Below are 19,450 nucleotides of genomic sequence, written 5' to 3'. Positions count from 1 at the left end.
AAGCTTTTTACAGGTCCTGTCCGAGCCTGTCCAGCTCGTTCAGCATGAAGTCTATGTCCTTTTCGGTGACAGCAGCTGATGATATGATGTTTCTGAAGAAGTTGGGACGACGATCGTCCGGCTGGTAGCCAACCATCAGGGTTCCAGATTGCATCATGCGCCCTTTCAGAATTGGACAGATCTGTGGAAAGGACAATTGAAGCTAATTTAAAAATACATTCTTAATTAATTAACTCTAAAATTTTATATATAAATTTATATGCACTGTCCCTCACAGAGGTGCCTCATCGCACCTCGCAAAAATGCATCCACGGTCATAGAAGACTTGACCCACTCAGGCAGAGCATTGTACATGAGCACACCCCTGTGAAAAACACCAACAGCTGTCTACTTTTTCCTTACTCTACCCACAACTTAATTGTTCTTATTCTTTCTAGAATAATAACTTTGGATAACTCTCTTTCTTATTGTATAATCCTTAAAATACTTACGATCTAACTTATAAACAAAAGACTGTTAATTAAAATTTCCGTGACGTGACACGAGTTATCTCGAAAACCAAATTGACCAGCCGGATCATACCTTACTGGGTGCATGCGAGCCCTTAGCCTTGGGAGAATATCCAAATATTAATTTAAAAAAATTAAAAATATACGAAAATTAAAATTAATTCACACTTAACGAAAACAGTCAAAATTATGATTTATTATTATTTTCTGACTTGGTCAACTTGCAATATTAACATGAAGAAGTTCATAAAATGTCTTTAAAATACATGATTGCAAAACAACATATACGTTAAGAAGGACGTTTAAAATTTGCAAGTTTATTTATTTAATTGAAAAAAAAAATGGAGGCCCTTTGGTAACTTTTGTATGCCGGCCATTGATGTATAATACACTAGATCCGCCCTCACGTGTTATACTGGTCTCCCTTTTGGCGCATGCAAAATACATGCACAGTTTCTCTTAGTAGGTAGGTAGGTACCGCTGCGTCGTAGAGAAAAAAAAACATTTTTTTCCCAACTTCCCCGCTAGTTAAACCCCCCGCACCCCTCAGTTAGTGAAGACAAGATCTCCGACTAAAATCACACGTCAGGGACCATCTATGTGTATTATACATCAATGATGCCGGCCAAATGTTTCTAGTTACGCTACTGCATCTGATCTAAATAATAAGAGAAAGAAAATATTTTATTAAATACTGCTAAATATGTTTTTTGTACCTTTCCAAGCTCTTCTTCACGTCGTGAATCGTGACGCTGACTGCGAAGTCTGCGTGGAACATACCAGAAGCAAACGTTCACCAGCTCAGGCTCCAGAATCAGATAGAATTTATCAGGCTGGGCTTTGATTCTGCTCACCATGTACTCGGTCAGCTCCATCAGCCTGTCCATGTGGCGCTCGAATCCTTGAGTGCCCTAAAGTCAAAGCTCGAATCAATACAAAACAATTGAGACTTCTGAGCCTTTGAATTGTGATGAAGCAAGAAGTCATACCTTGGCCCTCCACTGGAGCCACAGTTTGAAAATATCATTGTGGCGACCGCACTGGATCACCTTGTCTCCTGTGTCGTATTGGACGTCATACAACTTGTCAGTCATGAACAGATACTCGGCTGACATCTGATTGCAGCTGATCAGCAGACCCTGAAATAATATTTGGGCACAGTTTGAGAAGGGGTGGATTCGGTTTGGCGTGTGGAAACATTAATCACGGTTTTGGTATGCGATGAAACATCATTTTGAATGCTCGCACGCTTGTGGAGGGTTAGAGGGATTAATTTAAAAATTCCTCTCAGCATTCCTATCAAGCGGGAACGCTTTGTAGAAAAAATGTGGGTTTTCTTTTTTTAGAATTTTATTTTGGCCAAATGTTTTCATGTCTCCTTTGTTTGAATTTCGTTGATTAAATTTACGTACAAATTGTTGTTTGTTTAGATTTTATTGTCATACCTAATTGCCATGATCTCGGAAGTTTTTTGAACATACATACATACATACATATGTATATATCGGTTAGCAAGGAAAATCTATTAACTGAAAGTGAAGTGAACGTGTAATTTTTCATGACAAGAATTTAATTAAAGTTAGCTTTTTCTTGTCAAATGTATAAATGGTTAAGTTGGCATGCTTGCGTGGGTCGAGCGTATGTTTAAGTTGGTATGCTGCGTAACACCGCAACCAAACAAATCTCATTGACTACCTGAACCACGTTTCCCTTTGCAAATTGAGTCCTACATATATACACACATATAGAACAGCAGTGATTTCTAATTTGGGAGGCGCAGAATAGTACAAAAGGAGGAGGGAAAAGTCAGTTTACAACATAATATAATAAAATAAAATAATATATTAGTCATTATACATATTTGAAATTGGCGTAAGTCCATTTTTCTTCATTTCGAGAAATACCTCGCAAAACAATAATTATAATATTTTGCGTTTTACAACATTAAAAAGTACTTGTATTAAAAATACGTTTATTCTGCTTTTCTGAGATTCTGGAGTAGTAATAATAATTTGTGAATTAAATCAAACTGATAAAGTATTTTTGGAATTTAAAATTTGACTTTCGCCACATTCAAATATAACGGCTCATATAATAAACTTTCAAAATCTTCATCATCGTCTATAGCCATTCACCATTCATTGCTGGATGAAGGCCTCACCAACACGCTTCCGCTCGTCTCTGTTTTGCGCAACTCTCATCCATCTCACCGCACAATGTTTCCTAATTTCGCGTACCCATCTTCTTTACGGTCTTTCTTTTACCTTTTTTCATTATCTCGGGTACCATTCTAGCACTTCTTTTGTACACCTTTCGTCCATTCTTCTAACCACGTGGTCCACCCATTGCCATCTTAATCTCTTCATTCTATCCACTATATCCACTACCCTTGTCATACTTCTCACCCACGTATTACGTTTCCTGTCAAATATAACATCAACATTAGTTCCTGAAACGTACGTAAGTTTTGATTGGTTCCACAAGAGAATCCACTAAGAGAAGAAATTAAAAATTCACCAATAATGAAGATACTGACGGCAATACGAGTAAAGGTAGTTGGAATATAAGAGAACAAGGAAATAAAAATATCAAGACAAGATAATAAGATTCATTCTATTTATAAATGGGATTCAGAAGTGCTATTATATGTATATGTATATACATATGTACAAAGATGGTTTGAAAAGAATGTGTTTGCTCTGTACGAAGGTTTTGATTGGGTATTTTGAATATCCTTAGAATTATTTCAAAGAAAGTTAAATCAGTTTAATAAGCATAAGCAATAGTTTAAGAAAATAATTTTTACTACATAAAATGCATTGTATAAAACTTTACGGAAATGAAAAATGTAAAAAAATCACATCAATAGGAGAGACGTTAGTTTTTCCAGAAGCTATTGAAATGGTTAAAACAATGAAACAGTTGCTACCAGTTTGTATATATGTACATAGGTACATATATATTATGTATTTTGTTTTACTTTTAATACTTTTGAGTTCTGAAAAATTGACCGAACGATTGAAAACGACATTTTTGGAACCTTACACTCTTTTTTTTACTTTTTCTTTCGTATCAAAATAAAAGGAAATATAAACATAAAAATATGTCAGATGAATTGGCCGAAGACGAATCGCAAACTTTAAATTTAATAAAAAATTCATGTTAAAATATTACTGACAACACAATGCAATTACAAGAAAGATTTCAATGGATTCAAGAAGTGGCAAAATAATTTTGATTGTATCTGATTTCTTTTATAATATGATATTCATTGCGATATTGTCAATTTGGGACATTTATAATATAAAAAATTATCCTGTTTTTTTTGTAATTTTATTTTAAAATATTTAATTTATATATTTCAATAAATATGTATATTTTGAATGAAATATTTTTTTTAATCTAATGAAGAAATAATAAAGGGGCGACAAATTTGATATTTGCCTAAATTTGATATTAAAACATCGCTACAGCTCATATATAGAAGAATAACTTTATTGTTCTGTCAATTATATTTGTATTTTTGTGTATTAATACATTTTTATCATTTCAAAATGCATCTGTATTATTTTATCAAATAAAGTGGGTAGTTTATCCGAAAATAAAGTTTCATCAAGAGAATAACAATCACAGATCAAAACTCAAGTTGGCGTTTTAAAATCCTAAAAAATCGAATACAATGAGCATTGTGTTAATATACACATACAGATATGTATGTATGTATATTTTAATATAGCACTGAAAGAGGCAGGGATAGTGATTGATTGGACAGCGGCCGCAGATGGCGGCTAAATGGCTCGAAAGCCCTCGTAAAATATTACACATCCAGTGCAAGGTACATAGATATGTACTTGCCAGTGTATACCCTAGGATTAAAATCCAAATCTATGGACTGTATGTGTGTATTTTTACGTTCCATACATTATACTCATTCTATGTGTATGGCATATTAACGACTAAATAATGATCGTCATTGTATCATATTTTTGCCTTTTTCTGCACGTGCATCTGTTAATCATGGCAAATTCATTGATGTGTAATGTTAAGCAGTTAATCTGTCAAACGACTGTTTGTGTTGAAAGTTTTTAAAATTTAATCCTTCGAAAAATTAGAATTTTAGTAGTTTTTTTTTAATTTCAAATCATTCTTTATCCACTAGCTAATTTTTTGTTGGTTTTTCATTAAAATATGAATAATAAGAGTACAGGAAGGATAATACAATTATTACGATTCATATAAATAAATATATAGGTAATTCATAAATAAAATATAAATAAATAATTGAATAGAAATGCAGCTCCAGAGCTGCATTTCAAATTTCAAATTTGTTAAATTTAATTGAGAAAAACTGAGCAATAAAAAAAATACTTTTTTTAATGACTGGAGCGAAGACCAATCAATCTTTAGCAAATTTGACCCACTGAATTTGAATATGACAATGATTTTTGTTGGTTTTCGTTCGTTTATGAGATACTAGTTGAACCCGGCATGCGTTGCGATGCCACAATAACGCATGCAATTCCCGTTCCCGTTCCCGTTCCCGTTTCCGTTCCCGTTTCAAGTGATGGTTGGAGCTTAACTAACGTATCTTCAAAGCCTTGTCGCCATAAACCAACTGGTAACATGGTTACCAACGAACACATTTCCCTCACTACACTTTGGCGCTTCAAACTTTCACATCGGTAAAATCGTAATTACGAATATTATTATTAAGAGGTTTTTTTTTCCACAGTAAGCTTCCCGGACATGCATACAACAAATCCTGAAAGTTCCATCATAGTTGAGTGGTTTAGAAGCCTATACGAGACAGACAAACAGACATTCAATTTTATATATATGTACATATACATACATATATATGAGATATAAACGTTTAAAAAAATGAGCAATATTTACAGATTTTTGGCTTTTGCAGTCATTAACTGAAAATCTAGGATTTCTGTGCTAAAAGTGAGTATTGAAATCAATAGTCAGATGTTTTTTCTATAGATTTTGATATATTATTGTTTTTATTTGAATGAAATTTGACGTAAATATCAAATTAAAGATGAAATTTTTTTTCCCATCGTATTAAAAAATACTTCCGAAGATAGGCTCCCTGACCGGTATTGGTACCGTTACCTTAATATGTTAGATATAAAATATATATTCTATACAAATTTGAAAATTTATTTGTCCAATATGCAAATCTACAGTTATTTTAATCAATATTTAGAAAGGGGCTCAAACTTAGATCGTGGACGGTTTTTGAAAGGGATCAGAGTTCAGGATCAAACACACAAAAGCACCCAAGCAATGACAAGCGATTTGTTTTCTACATTTTTAAATTTAAAACCAGCAATTATTGATTAGCCATTTCGTGACGTCGAAACTTAAGCCGCAGATGTTTTTTGAATGGGCTCCTTCATAAAATTTTTAGAATATTTATTTATTATCTTTCCGTTGGCAAATTCGGTTGGTAGATAAAACCCAAGACAAATATTCTTATCGTATATGTATAATATGTATACTGTATACACTATTCAGTCTTATGAATAAAATAATTCACATCCAGCGTGACGAGATGGCGGGAATCCAATATGGCGTCGCCGTTTCGACAGATGTCTGCGACGCTTTTCGGGGGTGGTTTTAATTAAATTCCTGCGCAACTTTGGGGGGTTGTACGACCACCATCTCGGTAGCATATGCTTCGAGTTTCGTCCCCCGTTTTTGAGGAGGTGAAAGGGGAGACGGTTTATGCACAATTGTGAAAGAATGTTGCAAAAAAGTGTGGCACTTACGTCTTCTTTGAAGTGAATGGTCGAGCATTGCAGGAGAGTGCCCATCAGCTTGTGCGGGTTCCATGTCACAGAATCGGCTCTGTAACAATTTTAAGATTATAACATTAATAAGTATAACAAGAAAAGTTAGTGTAGAGTCTTACGAAGGAGTATTTTACAAATTTTAATAAAAATACGTATGTGTACAATTTCCTAATAAAGTTATGTGCGAATGCAATACATTATGTACGAGAAAATGAATTCGTAATATATCTATTTGCCTTAATCTTATTTAATTTTATTTTATTGCGACTTAAAGTTATATGTACATATATCCACTTCATAACCAACTCTGGCGTACCATCTTCTTCAATTTTTCAAGACAACAATTTCAACTTCTTCTGCCTCTATATCCTTCGTTTCTTTGTCACTTAATGCTTTTTCTAATGATCTACATTTTTCTTTCAGTGTTAGTCCTCCATTTTAGCACACTCTTCAATGTTATATAACAATTTAAATGGTTCTAGGATGCTTTTAAATGATTCTAAACGCTTTTTCATTGATGCAATTGTTGTGAAAAAAATTTGGTTTTGAATAATATTGGTCGTTTCAAAACTATAGTTTAAATTTGATTATTCTGTAGTTTTTCCGGACAATTCGTTATATTATCAAAATCATTGCAGTCTGTAGTCTCCACTGCATTTGTTGAAATGTCTAAATTCTTATTTAGACATTTCAAATTATTATTGTCTTACAAGAGAAACAATTATGATCATATCTAACATATTTTCATACATATATTTATAAATACGATAATACTATACAAACTAACAAGAAAAATAATAGGTGAAATTCACTCGATCAGTGGCTATTAGAATACACCTAAGATAATTTGTGAATACAATTTATGAACATTAAAAAGTATTTTAAATGAAATGTTTCATTTAATTTTAATATAATTCTACATCCTTTTAACGGAAGTCTACATCCTGTTATCTGTTAGTACACATCCTGTTATCATGCACATACACACACACACATACATACACTGCAATGTATAAATAGCGCAAAACACGACAGTTTCCACAGTGATTTTCGAGCGAACGACTTAAACATACCTATACAAGAAGGTAAACATTTACATATAATGGTCATAATTGTTAAAACTGTCTATGTACATATATGTCTGACTTTCGGTGGCTAATATTTCTCCTATTCTAATTTATTTTATTTTTAGCAAACTCTTAAAGGTTCCTTATTTGAAAATGGGTGACTTCGATCAGCAGACTCAAATGAAGCATGGATTTTCCCACATACAATGGATGCAAATTTTCTATGCGCAAAATATGTATAGTGATATCGAATTAATAATCAACAAAAAAAGGTAATAACTTTCATCGAATTCAAAAGTATAAAATTGGAAACCTGTTGATTTTAACCTCTAATGTGGTTTTAGATATGCAGTTCACAAGTCAATTCTGCATATGGCAAGTTCGTTCTTTAGACGATTATTGAATGATTATACACGAGTATTGGATATGCCTACTGAGGGTATCCGAGAATTATCTGTAAGCAAAGCTATTGAATTCTTATACAAGGGCACTATAGGTGAGTAAGAACGAATTTTTAATTATTGATTTTATTTTACTTCAACGGATAATTTTTTTTATTTTGGTTTATAGCGGAATTACAGATAGAGCAGATAGCAAACATTTTAAAACTGGCGGAATTGTGGCATTTAGATAAGCTAAAAGATTATTGCTATATATTTGTTGAAGGAATATTTCGAGATAACAGTCAAGTATCACAAAGACTCGGAGATATTGATACTTACTTCATAAATAATTTTTCAAACGTAGGTCCAAATCTGAACGTGTCTAAACAGTGCTTTTGAAAAAATAATTTAAAATAAATGTTTTGATTTTAAAGATAACAACGAATATACGGTTTCTGAATTTGTCAGTTGGGAATGTGAAACACCTGCTTTCTTCCGATGACTTGCAAGTGTCTTCAGAAGATCAGGTATTCAAAGGGCTATCAACAGGAAGAAGGATTTATATTCAGTAATGAAATGTATCAGGTTACCACTTTGTTCGGTTTCGGTTGGTGGTTTTATTTTCATATGTATGTATCTAATAATGCGTCGATTTCAGAGGTTTGATATTTGTGTCTGTTTTGTTTTTGAAGTTTTTACTGAAAGAAGTGAGGGCTCTGTGCTGTGAATCGGTTGAAGAATGTCAATTACTGTTAGATGCCACACTTTGGCACCAATTTCCCCAAAAGAGAGCTTCTCTGAAATTGATGAATTCAGATTTCCGAAATGTCGATAAACGAGTTTTAATTTTAGGAGGAAATAATAATGAGGTGAGTAGAATAAACATGTTTTTTTTTGCACGATTCATGTTACATATATTAAATAGTGAATTATTTTATTTAAGACATCTGGTTTGATCGAAATGTACAATCCTACTACTAACTCATGGACCAATTTCTTTTAAATTGATATAAATATCACATGTTTTTCGGCAGAGACATTTAAAAATAATTTCATTATATTTGGTGGATGGGATACAAAAGAACACAGGTTGAATGATAAGGTATGCAATTATACATATTTCATATGTTATAGTTATTATTGTTATACATTGAATGAGTGGCGTCCCCCGTCTCCCCCCCTCCAACCTCAGTCATAAATTTAAATAAGGAAAAATAATATTTCATTCGAACAAAACAACAGGGTTTTTATCTTTCGATGACGGGAGAATGGCGACGAGCAACTTTAAGCAAATTAAATTTAGTTTAATTTAATGATCATTTGGAAATAATTTTTCATAATAAATACTAAAATTAAAATGAATCTTGAAATACGTTTAAATATTGTTTAACTCGCTTTAATAATGTATTTTATACCAAAATTTGCAAAAAAATTGACGTCGTCACAAAACCGTGCGGGACAAAATCGCTTGGACGAAACCGCGCAGCGAAATATCGCGCAAACCAAAATTGCGCAACGCATATATAAATAAATATTAACAAGAAAATAAATACAAAATCAAGTAATAAAAATATTAAAAACAGGTCTAATGTATAAGAAAAATCCGATAGAACACAGTAATCTGATATATAATTTCGAAAGAGACTATGTATGTATGTATGTTTGGAAGTATTTTTGGTTGGGGACTTCGAAAACAAAACAAAGTTTCTATGACGATAATTAAATTGGTTGAATATTATATATTTTTTCGATTCAAATAAATTCGCCATATTTAGACTGATTATATTAAAAATGCTGAGCGAAGCTGGGTAAAACAACTAGTGATAAAATAAGAAGCGTTGAATAACAAGATAAACATTAAATATAATTATACATCCTAAATTAAAAATAATATCGAAGGCAGGATCAGCACAAATTCAAAAGTACACATTCAAAACAAATAGACGATTTATTATTTTATCATCATTGTGTTCAATCGGATTTTTCTTTTACATTCGACCTGTTTTTAATATTTATATTACTTGTTTTTGTATTTATTTTCTTGCTTATATACGCGTTGCGCGATTTTTACATTATAGTCCAATATTTTAAATTCCAAATTACAAGATATGAATGAACGAGAATGTAAATTATTACACTTTTTTTTTTTTTAAATTTTACATGTTCAATTTGTTTTTACGTCTTCTACAAAACTTTTGCTAAAATGTACATACATATGTGTATATTAAATGTATGTAGTATATATGTATTATATGCATGATTAAAATACTTGTATTCGTTTCGCGGTATAGAATATTTGAATGAAAATAATTTCATAAAAACTTATAAAAATCTTAGTTTTCCATTGATGTCACCCCTGCACTTGTGACGCCACTGCATTGAATTAAAGAAAAAATTGATGCAATTAAATTTATTTGTATTTCGACGTATTTTTTCCCAAATCAATAAAAAAAATATTGTTGAATTTGCGTTAAGTTTCGTTTTGAAATAACTTTAATTATACAGAAAAAATACTTGAAAGCGTGACTTTTTCAGGTTTATTCGTTCAATTTTCACACAAAACAGTTAACCGACTTAGCACCGATGAACAAGAAAAGGTTTAAATCAACATCAGTCATTATTAACGAAAGAATCTTTGTTATCGGTGGAGTGGAAAGTGTTTACATTAAGCCTAAAGTATTTGACACCGTAGAGGAGTGAGTGCATTTCGTGATAGTGTTCACATCATTCCAATATTGAATTTGAAATAGGAATACAGATTTTTTTTTGTTTCACTTCAGGTATAATATCATCGAAAACAGCTGGAAAATTGATGCCTCCATGAAATAACGTAGAAGCAGTCATGCCTCAGTAATCTATAAGGGAAAAATTTATGTGTTCGGCGGGCATTCTGCTTCTCGTGATTACTTAAGTTCGGTTGAAGTATACGACCCAAATGCAAATCGATGGACGGAGTTAAGTCCGATGAAATGGAAAAGAAGTTACTTTACTGTAAGTTTAAACTTATATACAACTAATACAAAAAATAACACATGATTTATTATAATTACTGACTGTCTACTGACCTGAATGTATTGAACGTTTATATATATGTAAGTGTATCATCGGGGGGGGGGGGGGAGGTTGACGCCTTGAGCCTAGCAGCCTTGTAGCCCAAGTCGGCATAGGTTCATGGGGGCGTAGCCCTAGACGGCAAATGCTCTTGGGGGCGCAGGTGGCGTAGCCCTAGACGGCAAAGGTTCAGGGGGGTATTTTATAAATTTTAATTTTTTTTTCTGATTTTTTTTATACAGCCCGGGCAAAGCCGGGTAATAAAGTTTATTATAATTACTGACTGTCTACTGACCTGAATGTATTGAACGTTTTTTTATAAAGTATATCATCGGGGGAAGGGGGGGGGGTTGATACCCTGAGCCCAGCAGCATTGGGGGGGAGGGGAAGACAAAATATTTTTATATATATGTATATAAAAAAAATATGTTATGCGAATATGGTTTGTGATCATGTGAAAATTTGACTTCGAGATTTAAATTGATCCGAATTCAGAATCGATAATTAATACCAAGTTATAATTATATAAAATTTGGTGAACACCCGTCAACCGAAAGTAACAGAATACTGTTGTTCGATTCAAAAAAGTTATATTCCGATAATCATTATTTTTAACGAATTAGTATAAAATTAATTTTTTTCCGGCTTTTAGGCGGTTGTTGTCAACGATTCAATCTATTGCATTGGTGGTGTCTATGGTTTATTTTGTATCGGTCAAGTAGAAAAATTCGATCCAAGCAGTAATAGGTGGACTGAAGTAAGCAATATGCCTGTAAAAGATAGTGGATTTCAGGCAATTTATCACAATGAGAAGATAATATGTTTTGGTGAGTTTACACAAACTATAATACATTATTTCTGGGCATCCGTTCGATTCTTGGAATTTATATAAATTAGTTTGTATGTAATTAGTCGATTATTGATTTTTTTCAGGGGGTTGGAGTAATGGTAAAATACAGGTGTACGATCCTGCTAAAAACACGTGGGAAATAATTGGCAAATGTCCAAATCAACGACGAAATTATATTGCGTTAATTTTGGAAAGAAGCTTTTGAATTGGATTGAATTTCCTAACTTTCACATATATTTATATATGTATCACAGAATCACTAATAACCATACTAACACACTTGTGAAGAGTCTCGGTGATTACGACAAAATGTCTATAGCCTTCAGGTATAACACACAGATTACCTACACACAATCTGCTTTATATCATCGACTTTAGATAGTCTTTAATTAATATTATGTATTAGTTGTATTATGATTTATAAGAATTGTAATAGGTTTTTGAGCTCTTTTTCCTATTATGCTGCACATAAACATTAGAATAATATAATACATGTACTATGATTACTAACCAAATTAAATTTAAATTGCTAAATAGGAAATGATCAGTAGCTATTAAAAAAATATGTGTTGTGAACATAATTTTGTAATAATAAAAAGTATTTAAAAATCAATATGTGTGTATATATAAATTTTTTTTTACAATTTAAATAAGAAAATATCGGATACGGTTGAGAACCCCTAATATTTAAAATAATTCAGTGAAATCCGCGATAGATACATATATAGCAGATAGATATATCGCGTGAACCATTTGTCGCGGGTACATTTCGCCAGGGCACCAATTGTCGGGTACATTTTGTCATTGATATACATATGTATATACCAAATGAAATTTGAAATGTTTATATGAAAATATACATATATGTATGTAGTATGTGTATATATATATATGAAATAAATTGTCAATTATATAATCAACGAAAAAAATTATGATAGTTAAGAAGAGTAATAAAAAAAACCGACAACTTCCAGTTATTTTACATTTTGAGTGTGAATTCATATTTTATTCTTAAATTTGTATTAAAATTCAATAGTCGGATATATTTATAGATTTCGGGTAGTATTATTTTATATAATTAGTCATAAGTATGTGCGTGGTCGACATCATCATGGTTGTACCTCCTCGCACAGTATTTTATCGGATGGCTCCTATTCCAAGATCTATCTGACTTTTCAATGAAATCGTTGCTGCTGTACCCGAATGTGATATTTTCCACCTCAGTGAGCGTAGGTTATCGGATATTATTTTAACCTATTTATCTGGTAGCCTGCACTTATCATTATTTTTATAATTTTATGTGATGTATGAATGAAATTTTCATTCATACATCTCTTCCATTTGGGCCTGGCAGGGATGTTTTGTATTTGCGGCTGGTTCTTATATTAAATATTGGTGCTGGATGTACATATTATACATACATACATATATGCAAGACATTTCCTACTATATAATAGGTTTTTGAGCTCTTTTTATATTACGCTGTCTGTACATATTAACGTTAGAATAATATAATACTATGATTACTGACAAAATTTAATTAAAATTGTAAAATAGTAGATCAATAGCTATTAAAATAGATATTAGATGTATTGTGAACATAATTTAGTAATAATAAAAAGGATTTAAAAATCAAAAAAATCTACTATATATTCTATAGTAGGAAATGTTTTATATATGCTATTGTTTTTTTATGATTATGTACAAATATATTTTTGTCTGTATATTTATATTTAGTTTTTGTCTCTTTCTTATATTTTCAACATTTATGGCGTACTAGAGATTCCTATGATGACACAATGGTCCAAACTCAAATAAATAAATAAATGAATAAGTATTGGTTCACTGTTGCATCGAGCAAAGTGCTGACATACGTTTATCTAAAATATGTTTGGTAAACCGATGCACAAGGTGTCCATGCCACAAAATCATATCAATGTTTGAACAGTCACGAATTGAAAATTTGCATGCGCAACCCCTTTGCAACTGCCACTTCAACCCTCTGCCACTGCCAATTTGCATAATAATATAATAATATTTGCCGAATAAAATGGGGTGTAAATTAATCTGATTTTCATTTGAAATACACCCACACACAAAAATATAAATAACCTGCGTTCCAAGGTAACCGTATGAGGAGCATTAATTTTTAATAAAAATTGTTCAATTGATATAAACAGTATTACATTTGCCAGCTTGAACGTTAACTTTCACCCCCTTTTATTGACGTGAACACCTATTGGTCCTTTAAGCCTTTAGCGATGTAGTAGGGCCAAAGTGCAACGATTAAGTGCATACATTAGAATTCAATTAGGATTAGCCGAGTGCACTTCGTTCCCCAATGTTTGCAGTACAATTGCGGCAAAATTTGTATCAATTCATTCTAAATAATAATTAATTAAAATTGGTTACAAGCCTAAGATATTGAGATGAAAGTTTTGCAGAAAAAGTGGTCTCGTTCAAGCCCCCCCCCCCCAAGTCGAGATTAAATAAGATTTTAATCAAAATAATAGTATTTTAGTATATTTGGGTAAGTATGGAAATCACAACATTCATAATCATTATTGGAGCTGTATTTTTATAAGAACTTCTTTGGATATGTAACCAATGCATTGTTGCTGGTCAGAATTGGTAATTTGTGACTCCAAGTCGATCTATCTATCACACTTTGGCAATATATATGATTTAATTTTTGAAACGGTTCCTAACAAAATTACCTACATACCCTCTATTTCTCACCAATTTTTAATTGATTTCAAATTTATATATCAAATATAAAGTTATAAATAGTACATACAAATGTATAAGTTTGGCCATATATGTCACTTTGGGGTAACCTGGCAAAAATTTACACGTGGCAAAAGGGCAATTTTTTTTTTATTATAAAAATAAGTCCCCTCCCCACAAAAAGGTCCAGAATTATTATTGTTCCTGAGTCCGAGTTTGATCTCGACGGTTTCGAGTACAATACATGCATTCATATATCAAAATATCGGAATATAATTCGATGAATTTAATCAAAACGTACACTTAAAGTCGTAAAACTAGCTTTATCGGCTCGGTATAAATTTACTTTAATACTTTAAATAAGCCGTTCTTACATATATATTAATCTTGTATATAAACCGAAACGGCGTCTGTAATTCGTTTGTGATTGGCTGTCGTCAAAGTCGTTTCTGATTGGCTGTCGTCAAAGTCGTTTCCGATTGGCTGGATTAGTCAAAGACATTTGTGATTGGTCGGTCGTTAAATAACGTATGATTCGATAATATCTCGATATCCGATACCATAATGGAGCATTTAATCTAACATTATTATTATATTCGGAAAATAATTAAAACCACACCTGATTCCAAATTAGATTCACTCACCGAATATTCAATCGAGTATCGAGTATTCAATCGAATATCGAGTCAAATTGACTCGATATCCGATTTATTATAAATATGGAGCGTTTTATCAATCATTATTACGTCTTTTATATTTTGTTTTCGGACTTTTTGTGACTGGACCTTTAACCGGTTGGACGATTTTCGGTCGGACGTTTTATCATCTGGGTTTTTTATCGTCTGGATCACTTTTCAGGTGGACATTCTATCGGGTGGCTCTTCTTTCTTGGTACCTTTGTCGTTGAATCTTATATCATTGGACTAAATGCCGTGGAACCGTTAAAAAGACGAGTCATTTGACAATATTTCATATGTACTGTACCTACAAATAGTCAGTAATTCATAGATACTGTATCTACAAATAGCCACATTCAATAGCAAAATACTTTTTTCGTAGGGGTATCTATGTATGTAGTATAATACAATACCTTATTTCATTCGATCTTGACCCACGTCCAATCGCTTTGTATTATTTTATGGAGAAAAAAGATGGTTTGAGAATAGCTGGATTTGACCAAAACACACCCACATACGCAGGCATCGAATAACGAAGTGGGTAAATATTGAATTTATATGATAACCACAATCTGCTTTTTATGAATAGGCCATTAATGAGGCTGCGTTCTCACGCGAGAGGGATCACTCCTCGCACTTGGCTTATCTCTTATACAGGATGGTACGGAAGTTCAAATGGTCCCCTCCCCCTTTCTTTTTTGCTATTATTATTAGATATATGTATGCACTATCGGGAAAATCGTGGCCGCATTGTCATGGAAAGTTGCACGCGAACAATCGCTTCCATTGTTGCGGCTTTTCGCTCTTCGGAAAGTTGATTTTACATTTTCAATATCTTATTATCTCGTCTGTACGAGCTCGAGTGATGTTTTGGGTCTTTGTTTGTGTACGCTTTGTTTTGAGTATTCAATAAATAACAAGCGTGCTTAGTTCCACAACGAAATCATGATATTAACCTTTAACATCTTATGATTGTCAACGAGTTTATGTACATATGTAGTTTGGTTTGCGCTCTACATATATTAAATCAGTTAAATATTATATACTAGTGTTTTTACCCGGCTTCGCTCGGTATTTGTAATATAAACCGCTTAAACATGGCCAATCTAATAGTAAACATTTTATTAAATTTATTTGAATAGTTTTATTTTATTTAAATTTATTTTAATATTCATTTGTTCGCTGACGTCATGGATTTACGAACCAACAATATGTAGTTTTTATTAGATAATAAAGTTGTTGTAATTATAGAATTGATGAAGTATATTTTTTTATCATTTTACAATGTGCATATGTATGTATGCACATACATACATATATTATTTCCATTCATGACTAGACTAGCTTCATACACGAACCCGTCTGGTTAGTTATAGTGTATACAAAAGAGCAAATTCACAAACGAACTAGTTTATTCACTATTAGGAATAAGCTAAACACTCGCCGCACTGTGATGGATAGCGAGTGACCAGGACTTATATTTTATTTTATATCTCCAAATATACAGAGTTTTCATATTTTATATACATATGTATTCCTCGTCAAAATCTCTATGCTTCGAATTATGTCATTACGAAATAGAAATATCGATCAATATCAACAGAAATAAATATTTTTGTGGGAAACCCTTTGTACACGGACCTCAAAGATGCGAGAGAGACGAGGAATTCAGTACGCGCCGCGCTCAACAGTCGGTGTGAGAATGATATCCACCTTGAAATGACTGCTTCAGCCGTTATTTTTTTCATTTCTTGCACTTATTTTATATCATTCGACGTTTAATACATGGCAAAATGATTTTAATATCTAATTATCATAATGAACCTCGCAAATTTTGCATTATTTTAACATAAAACACCCATTATTAACTGGATGCTTGGCGTCCAGCACAATGGCAATTGCTTTTTTGAATTTTAGCAACGTGGTAATGTGGTTTCCATAGGATTTCCATTTTAAACATTACTTAGAGTTTTGACATTTAAAAATTAACACACTGCGTTTTCAAACCAGTAATAATTTTGAATGTTTCAACTTTATTTGTTCAAAACACAGCAGCAGCAGCGGCTTGAATAATAACTTGATCATAATAATAAATAATCAGACTTGATCATAATAATACATAATCAAACTTGATCAAGTCGACGATTTAGAACTATATTTTTAGACTTAACACAGAATAGCTATTGTGTGTACTGTGTGTATCTGTGTAAGATAACGCTCGCCGTCTGTGAGTGTATCTGTGTAAGAAAACATTGCAAACAAATTTACGAATATAATATCGAAAGAAAAAACTTCTATATATATATATATATATATATATATATATATATATATATATATATATATATATATACTGTTTGCTACCAATGTTTCCTCTAGGCTAATAAAAGTCTGTGAGGATTTAGCGCCATCTATTTAGAATTTACTTAATTAATTAATTTTTCTATTGGTGTTTTATATTGTTTATACATACACATGTAGGTAGGTAGGTAGTTTTTATCTTTTTTTTCCATATTAAATATAAATATTAAATGAAATATATTTAAAAGGTATTTGAAAAAAATACGACCACGTACGGATCGAATACAGCACCGATACATTTCTTCTAATTTTTTTTATTTAATAACCTAATATTCCAACACCTATGCGATGATATTTCATTGGGTACAACACTAGTATATGTAAATAATAATCATCATTTTGTTTAGGATATATGTACATATTTGATCATTATTTAATTGAGGTACACACTGTACCATAAATTAATCCACGGCATTAAAACGAGACCGAAGTTGCTAAAATGTTCGCTCTGACGGTGATTGATTGGGGATTTGGTATAATAAACACCCTGCAATTTTATATACAGCATATGTATATTATATATACTGTATGGAATAATTTAAAACTTGACAATGAAGACCGCTTGCTACACTCAAAGACTGTACATATTATGAAAAACACTTACCTTTCAACACCTTTGAATCTCGGGAAACGATACTTCTTGGAGAAAAGAAGACCACCGCCCCAAGCACCCTGAAAATGATTAAAAAATTAAATTAATTAAAATATTTATAAGGATTGAATATTGATAAATATGACACTCACATCAATATGCAACCAGCAGTCGTGTCTTTCGCAAATATCTGCAATTGCATCGATCGGATCGAAAGCCCCGATAACGGTAGTACCAGCTGTAGCGTTGACGAAGAACGGAATCTGTATAAAGAGTACATGTTTAAATGAAGATATTGTAAATAAAACATAAAAAAAATCATTATATAGGATAGTACATGTCCTCTGGATTTCCTTTCCAGGATGAGTCTCTCCAATTCTGATGTAATCATACGTCCTCGTTCATCTGATGGTACCATGACGCAATTGTCAGTGCCGAGACCGCATACTGCAGCGCAAGATTTTACCGAGTAATGGCACTGAAATCATCGTTATAAGTTTGTGTGAGGATCGTATAGTATTGTCAGGATTAGTTTGGATCAGAAATATTGATGGAAAGTTTACTTGGTCAGATGTGAACATGACTAGCTCTCCAGCAATGCTGTTCAAGCCTTTCTCTTTGTAGTGAGGGAATTTCTTGTGACGTGCGGCAAGGAAAGCGTACAAATTTGAAATTGATCCACCTGAAAGTGCATTGGTGTTCAGTTTGTGTATAAATCAGGCTTTGTGATGATGAATTATTGATGGTATTTTTTTTTTGTTTTGAATTAACGATTCATCGAAAATTCACTTATTACTTTTGTACCGTTACTTACCTGGAGCTAATATCGAATCTCCCGTCTCCCAGCCAATGATGGATCTCATCTTCTCCATGACGACATGCTCCATCAGGATGAAGACAGGTGCGATCTCGTACGTGAACATGTTCGTGTTGGCAGTGGCCGTCAACCATTCTCCAGCCATGGACACCAAGTCCAAACCGCACGACAGTTGATTGAAGAAGTGAGGATGTCCTGCGAATATCAAATTAAAATAATATTATTGACCCCACACTGGGGGATGTTCAGTGACTGATAAACTGTCCTTGGGGACTTGGATTTGAAGTCCCTCATATTTTTTAACACTAGAACCCTCCCCCTATTATAATATACACGTCGTTTGCGCTAGACATACAACCGATTTCAAATCCACAAATCTTTTAAATAGAATAGTATGATTTCAACTATTGTATGTATGTATAAGTGAAAGTTTTTGCTATCAATAAATTGAAGGACAGTATTTTAGGCCTTTCGCTTTGTAGATTTGTGTATTTTTAGATTTGAGCGTGATCTAGATTTTTAGAAAGGAACTAATGCTTACTAGACCGGAGTGAAAAACGCAAATTTTGAATTTTAATCGACGAATCTAGTGAAGATTTTTCATCAGGTCAA

The 19,450-nt window shown here is 32.4% G+C and overlaps 3 protein-coding genes across 3 annotated transcripts in view; 2 read left to right on the top strand and 1 right to left on the bottom strand.

Annotated features, from left to right (window-relative positions):
- Gad1 (glutamate decarboxylase) overlaps window positions 1-19,450 on the bottom strand; it is a 36,349-nt gene continuing 16,899 nt past the window's right edge. The window contains exons 6-14 of the mRNA XM_077435891.1: window positions 18,836-19,033; window positions 18,585-18,703; window positions 18,359-18,499; window positions 18,174-18,284; window positions 18,034-18,101; window positions 6,290-6,368; window positions 1,499-1,648; window positions 1,226-1,420; window positions 1-181 (exon numbers count right to left, since the gene is read on the bottom strand). Of these exons, the coding sequence (XP_077292017.1) occupies window positions 8-181; window positions 1,226-1,420; window positions 1,499-1,648; window positions 6,290-6,368; window positions 18,034-18,101; window positions 18,174-18,284; window positions 18,359-18,499; window positions 18,585-18,703; window positions 18,836-19,033 (1,235 nt within the window). The 3' untranslated portion in view covers window positions 1-7. The remainder of the gene's footprint in view (window positions 182-1,225; window positions 1,421-1,498; window positions 1,649-6,289; window positions 6,369-18,033; window positions 18,102-18,173; window positions 18,285-18,358; window positions 18,500-18,584; window positions 18,704-18,835; window positions 19,034-19,450) is intronic.
- On the top strand, window positions 7,354-8,865 carry LOC143915328 (kelch-like protein 24). Its single transcript, XM_077435934.1, has 7 exons — window positions 7,354-7,398; window positions 7,506-7,652; window positions 7,725-7,876; window positions 7,951-8,123; window positions 8,198-8,370; window positions 8,456-8,632; window positions 8,707-8,865. Exons 2-5 carry the CDS (start codon window positions 7,534-7,536, stop codon window positions 8,333-8,335), a joined length of 582 nt encoding a protein of 193 aa, XP_077292060.1. The 5' UTR covers window positions 7,354-7,398; window positions 7,506-7,533; the 3' UTR covers window positions 8,336-8,370; window positions 8,456-8,632; window positions 8,707-8,865.
- LOC143915526 (kelch-like protein 23) lies at window positions 10,347-12,268 on the top strand. The gene is made up of 4 exons (XM_077436223.1): window positions 10,347-10,459; window positions 10,598-10,754; window positions 11,467-11,641; window positions 11,748-12,268. The coding sequence occupies exons 1-4, from the start codon at window positions 10,347-10,349 to the stop codon at window positions 11,867-11,869; spliced, it is 567 nt and encodes a 188-aa protein (XP_077292349.1). The 3' UTR covers window positions 11,870-12,268.

Source organism: Arctopsyche grandis, chromosome 8 (genome assembly GCF_051622035.1).
Source record: "Arctopsyche grandis isolate Sample6627 chromosome 8, ASM5162203v2, whole genome shotgun sequence".
NCBI lineage: Eukaryota > Metazoa > Arthropoda > Insecta > Trichoptera > Hydropsychidae > Arctopsyche > Arctopsyche grandis.
The sequence above is the reverse complement of the archived record's forward strand: the minus strand, read 5'-3'. Positions and strand labels throughout refer to the sequence as shown.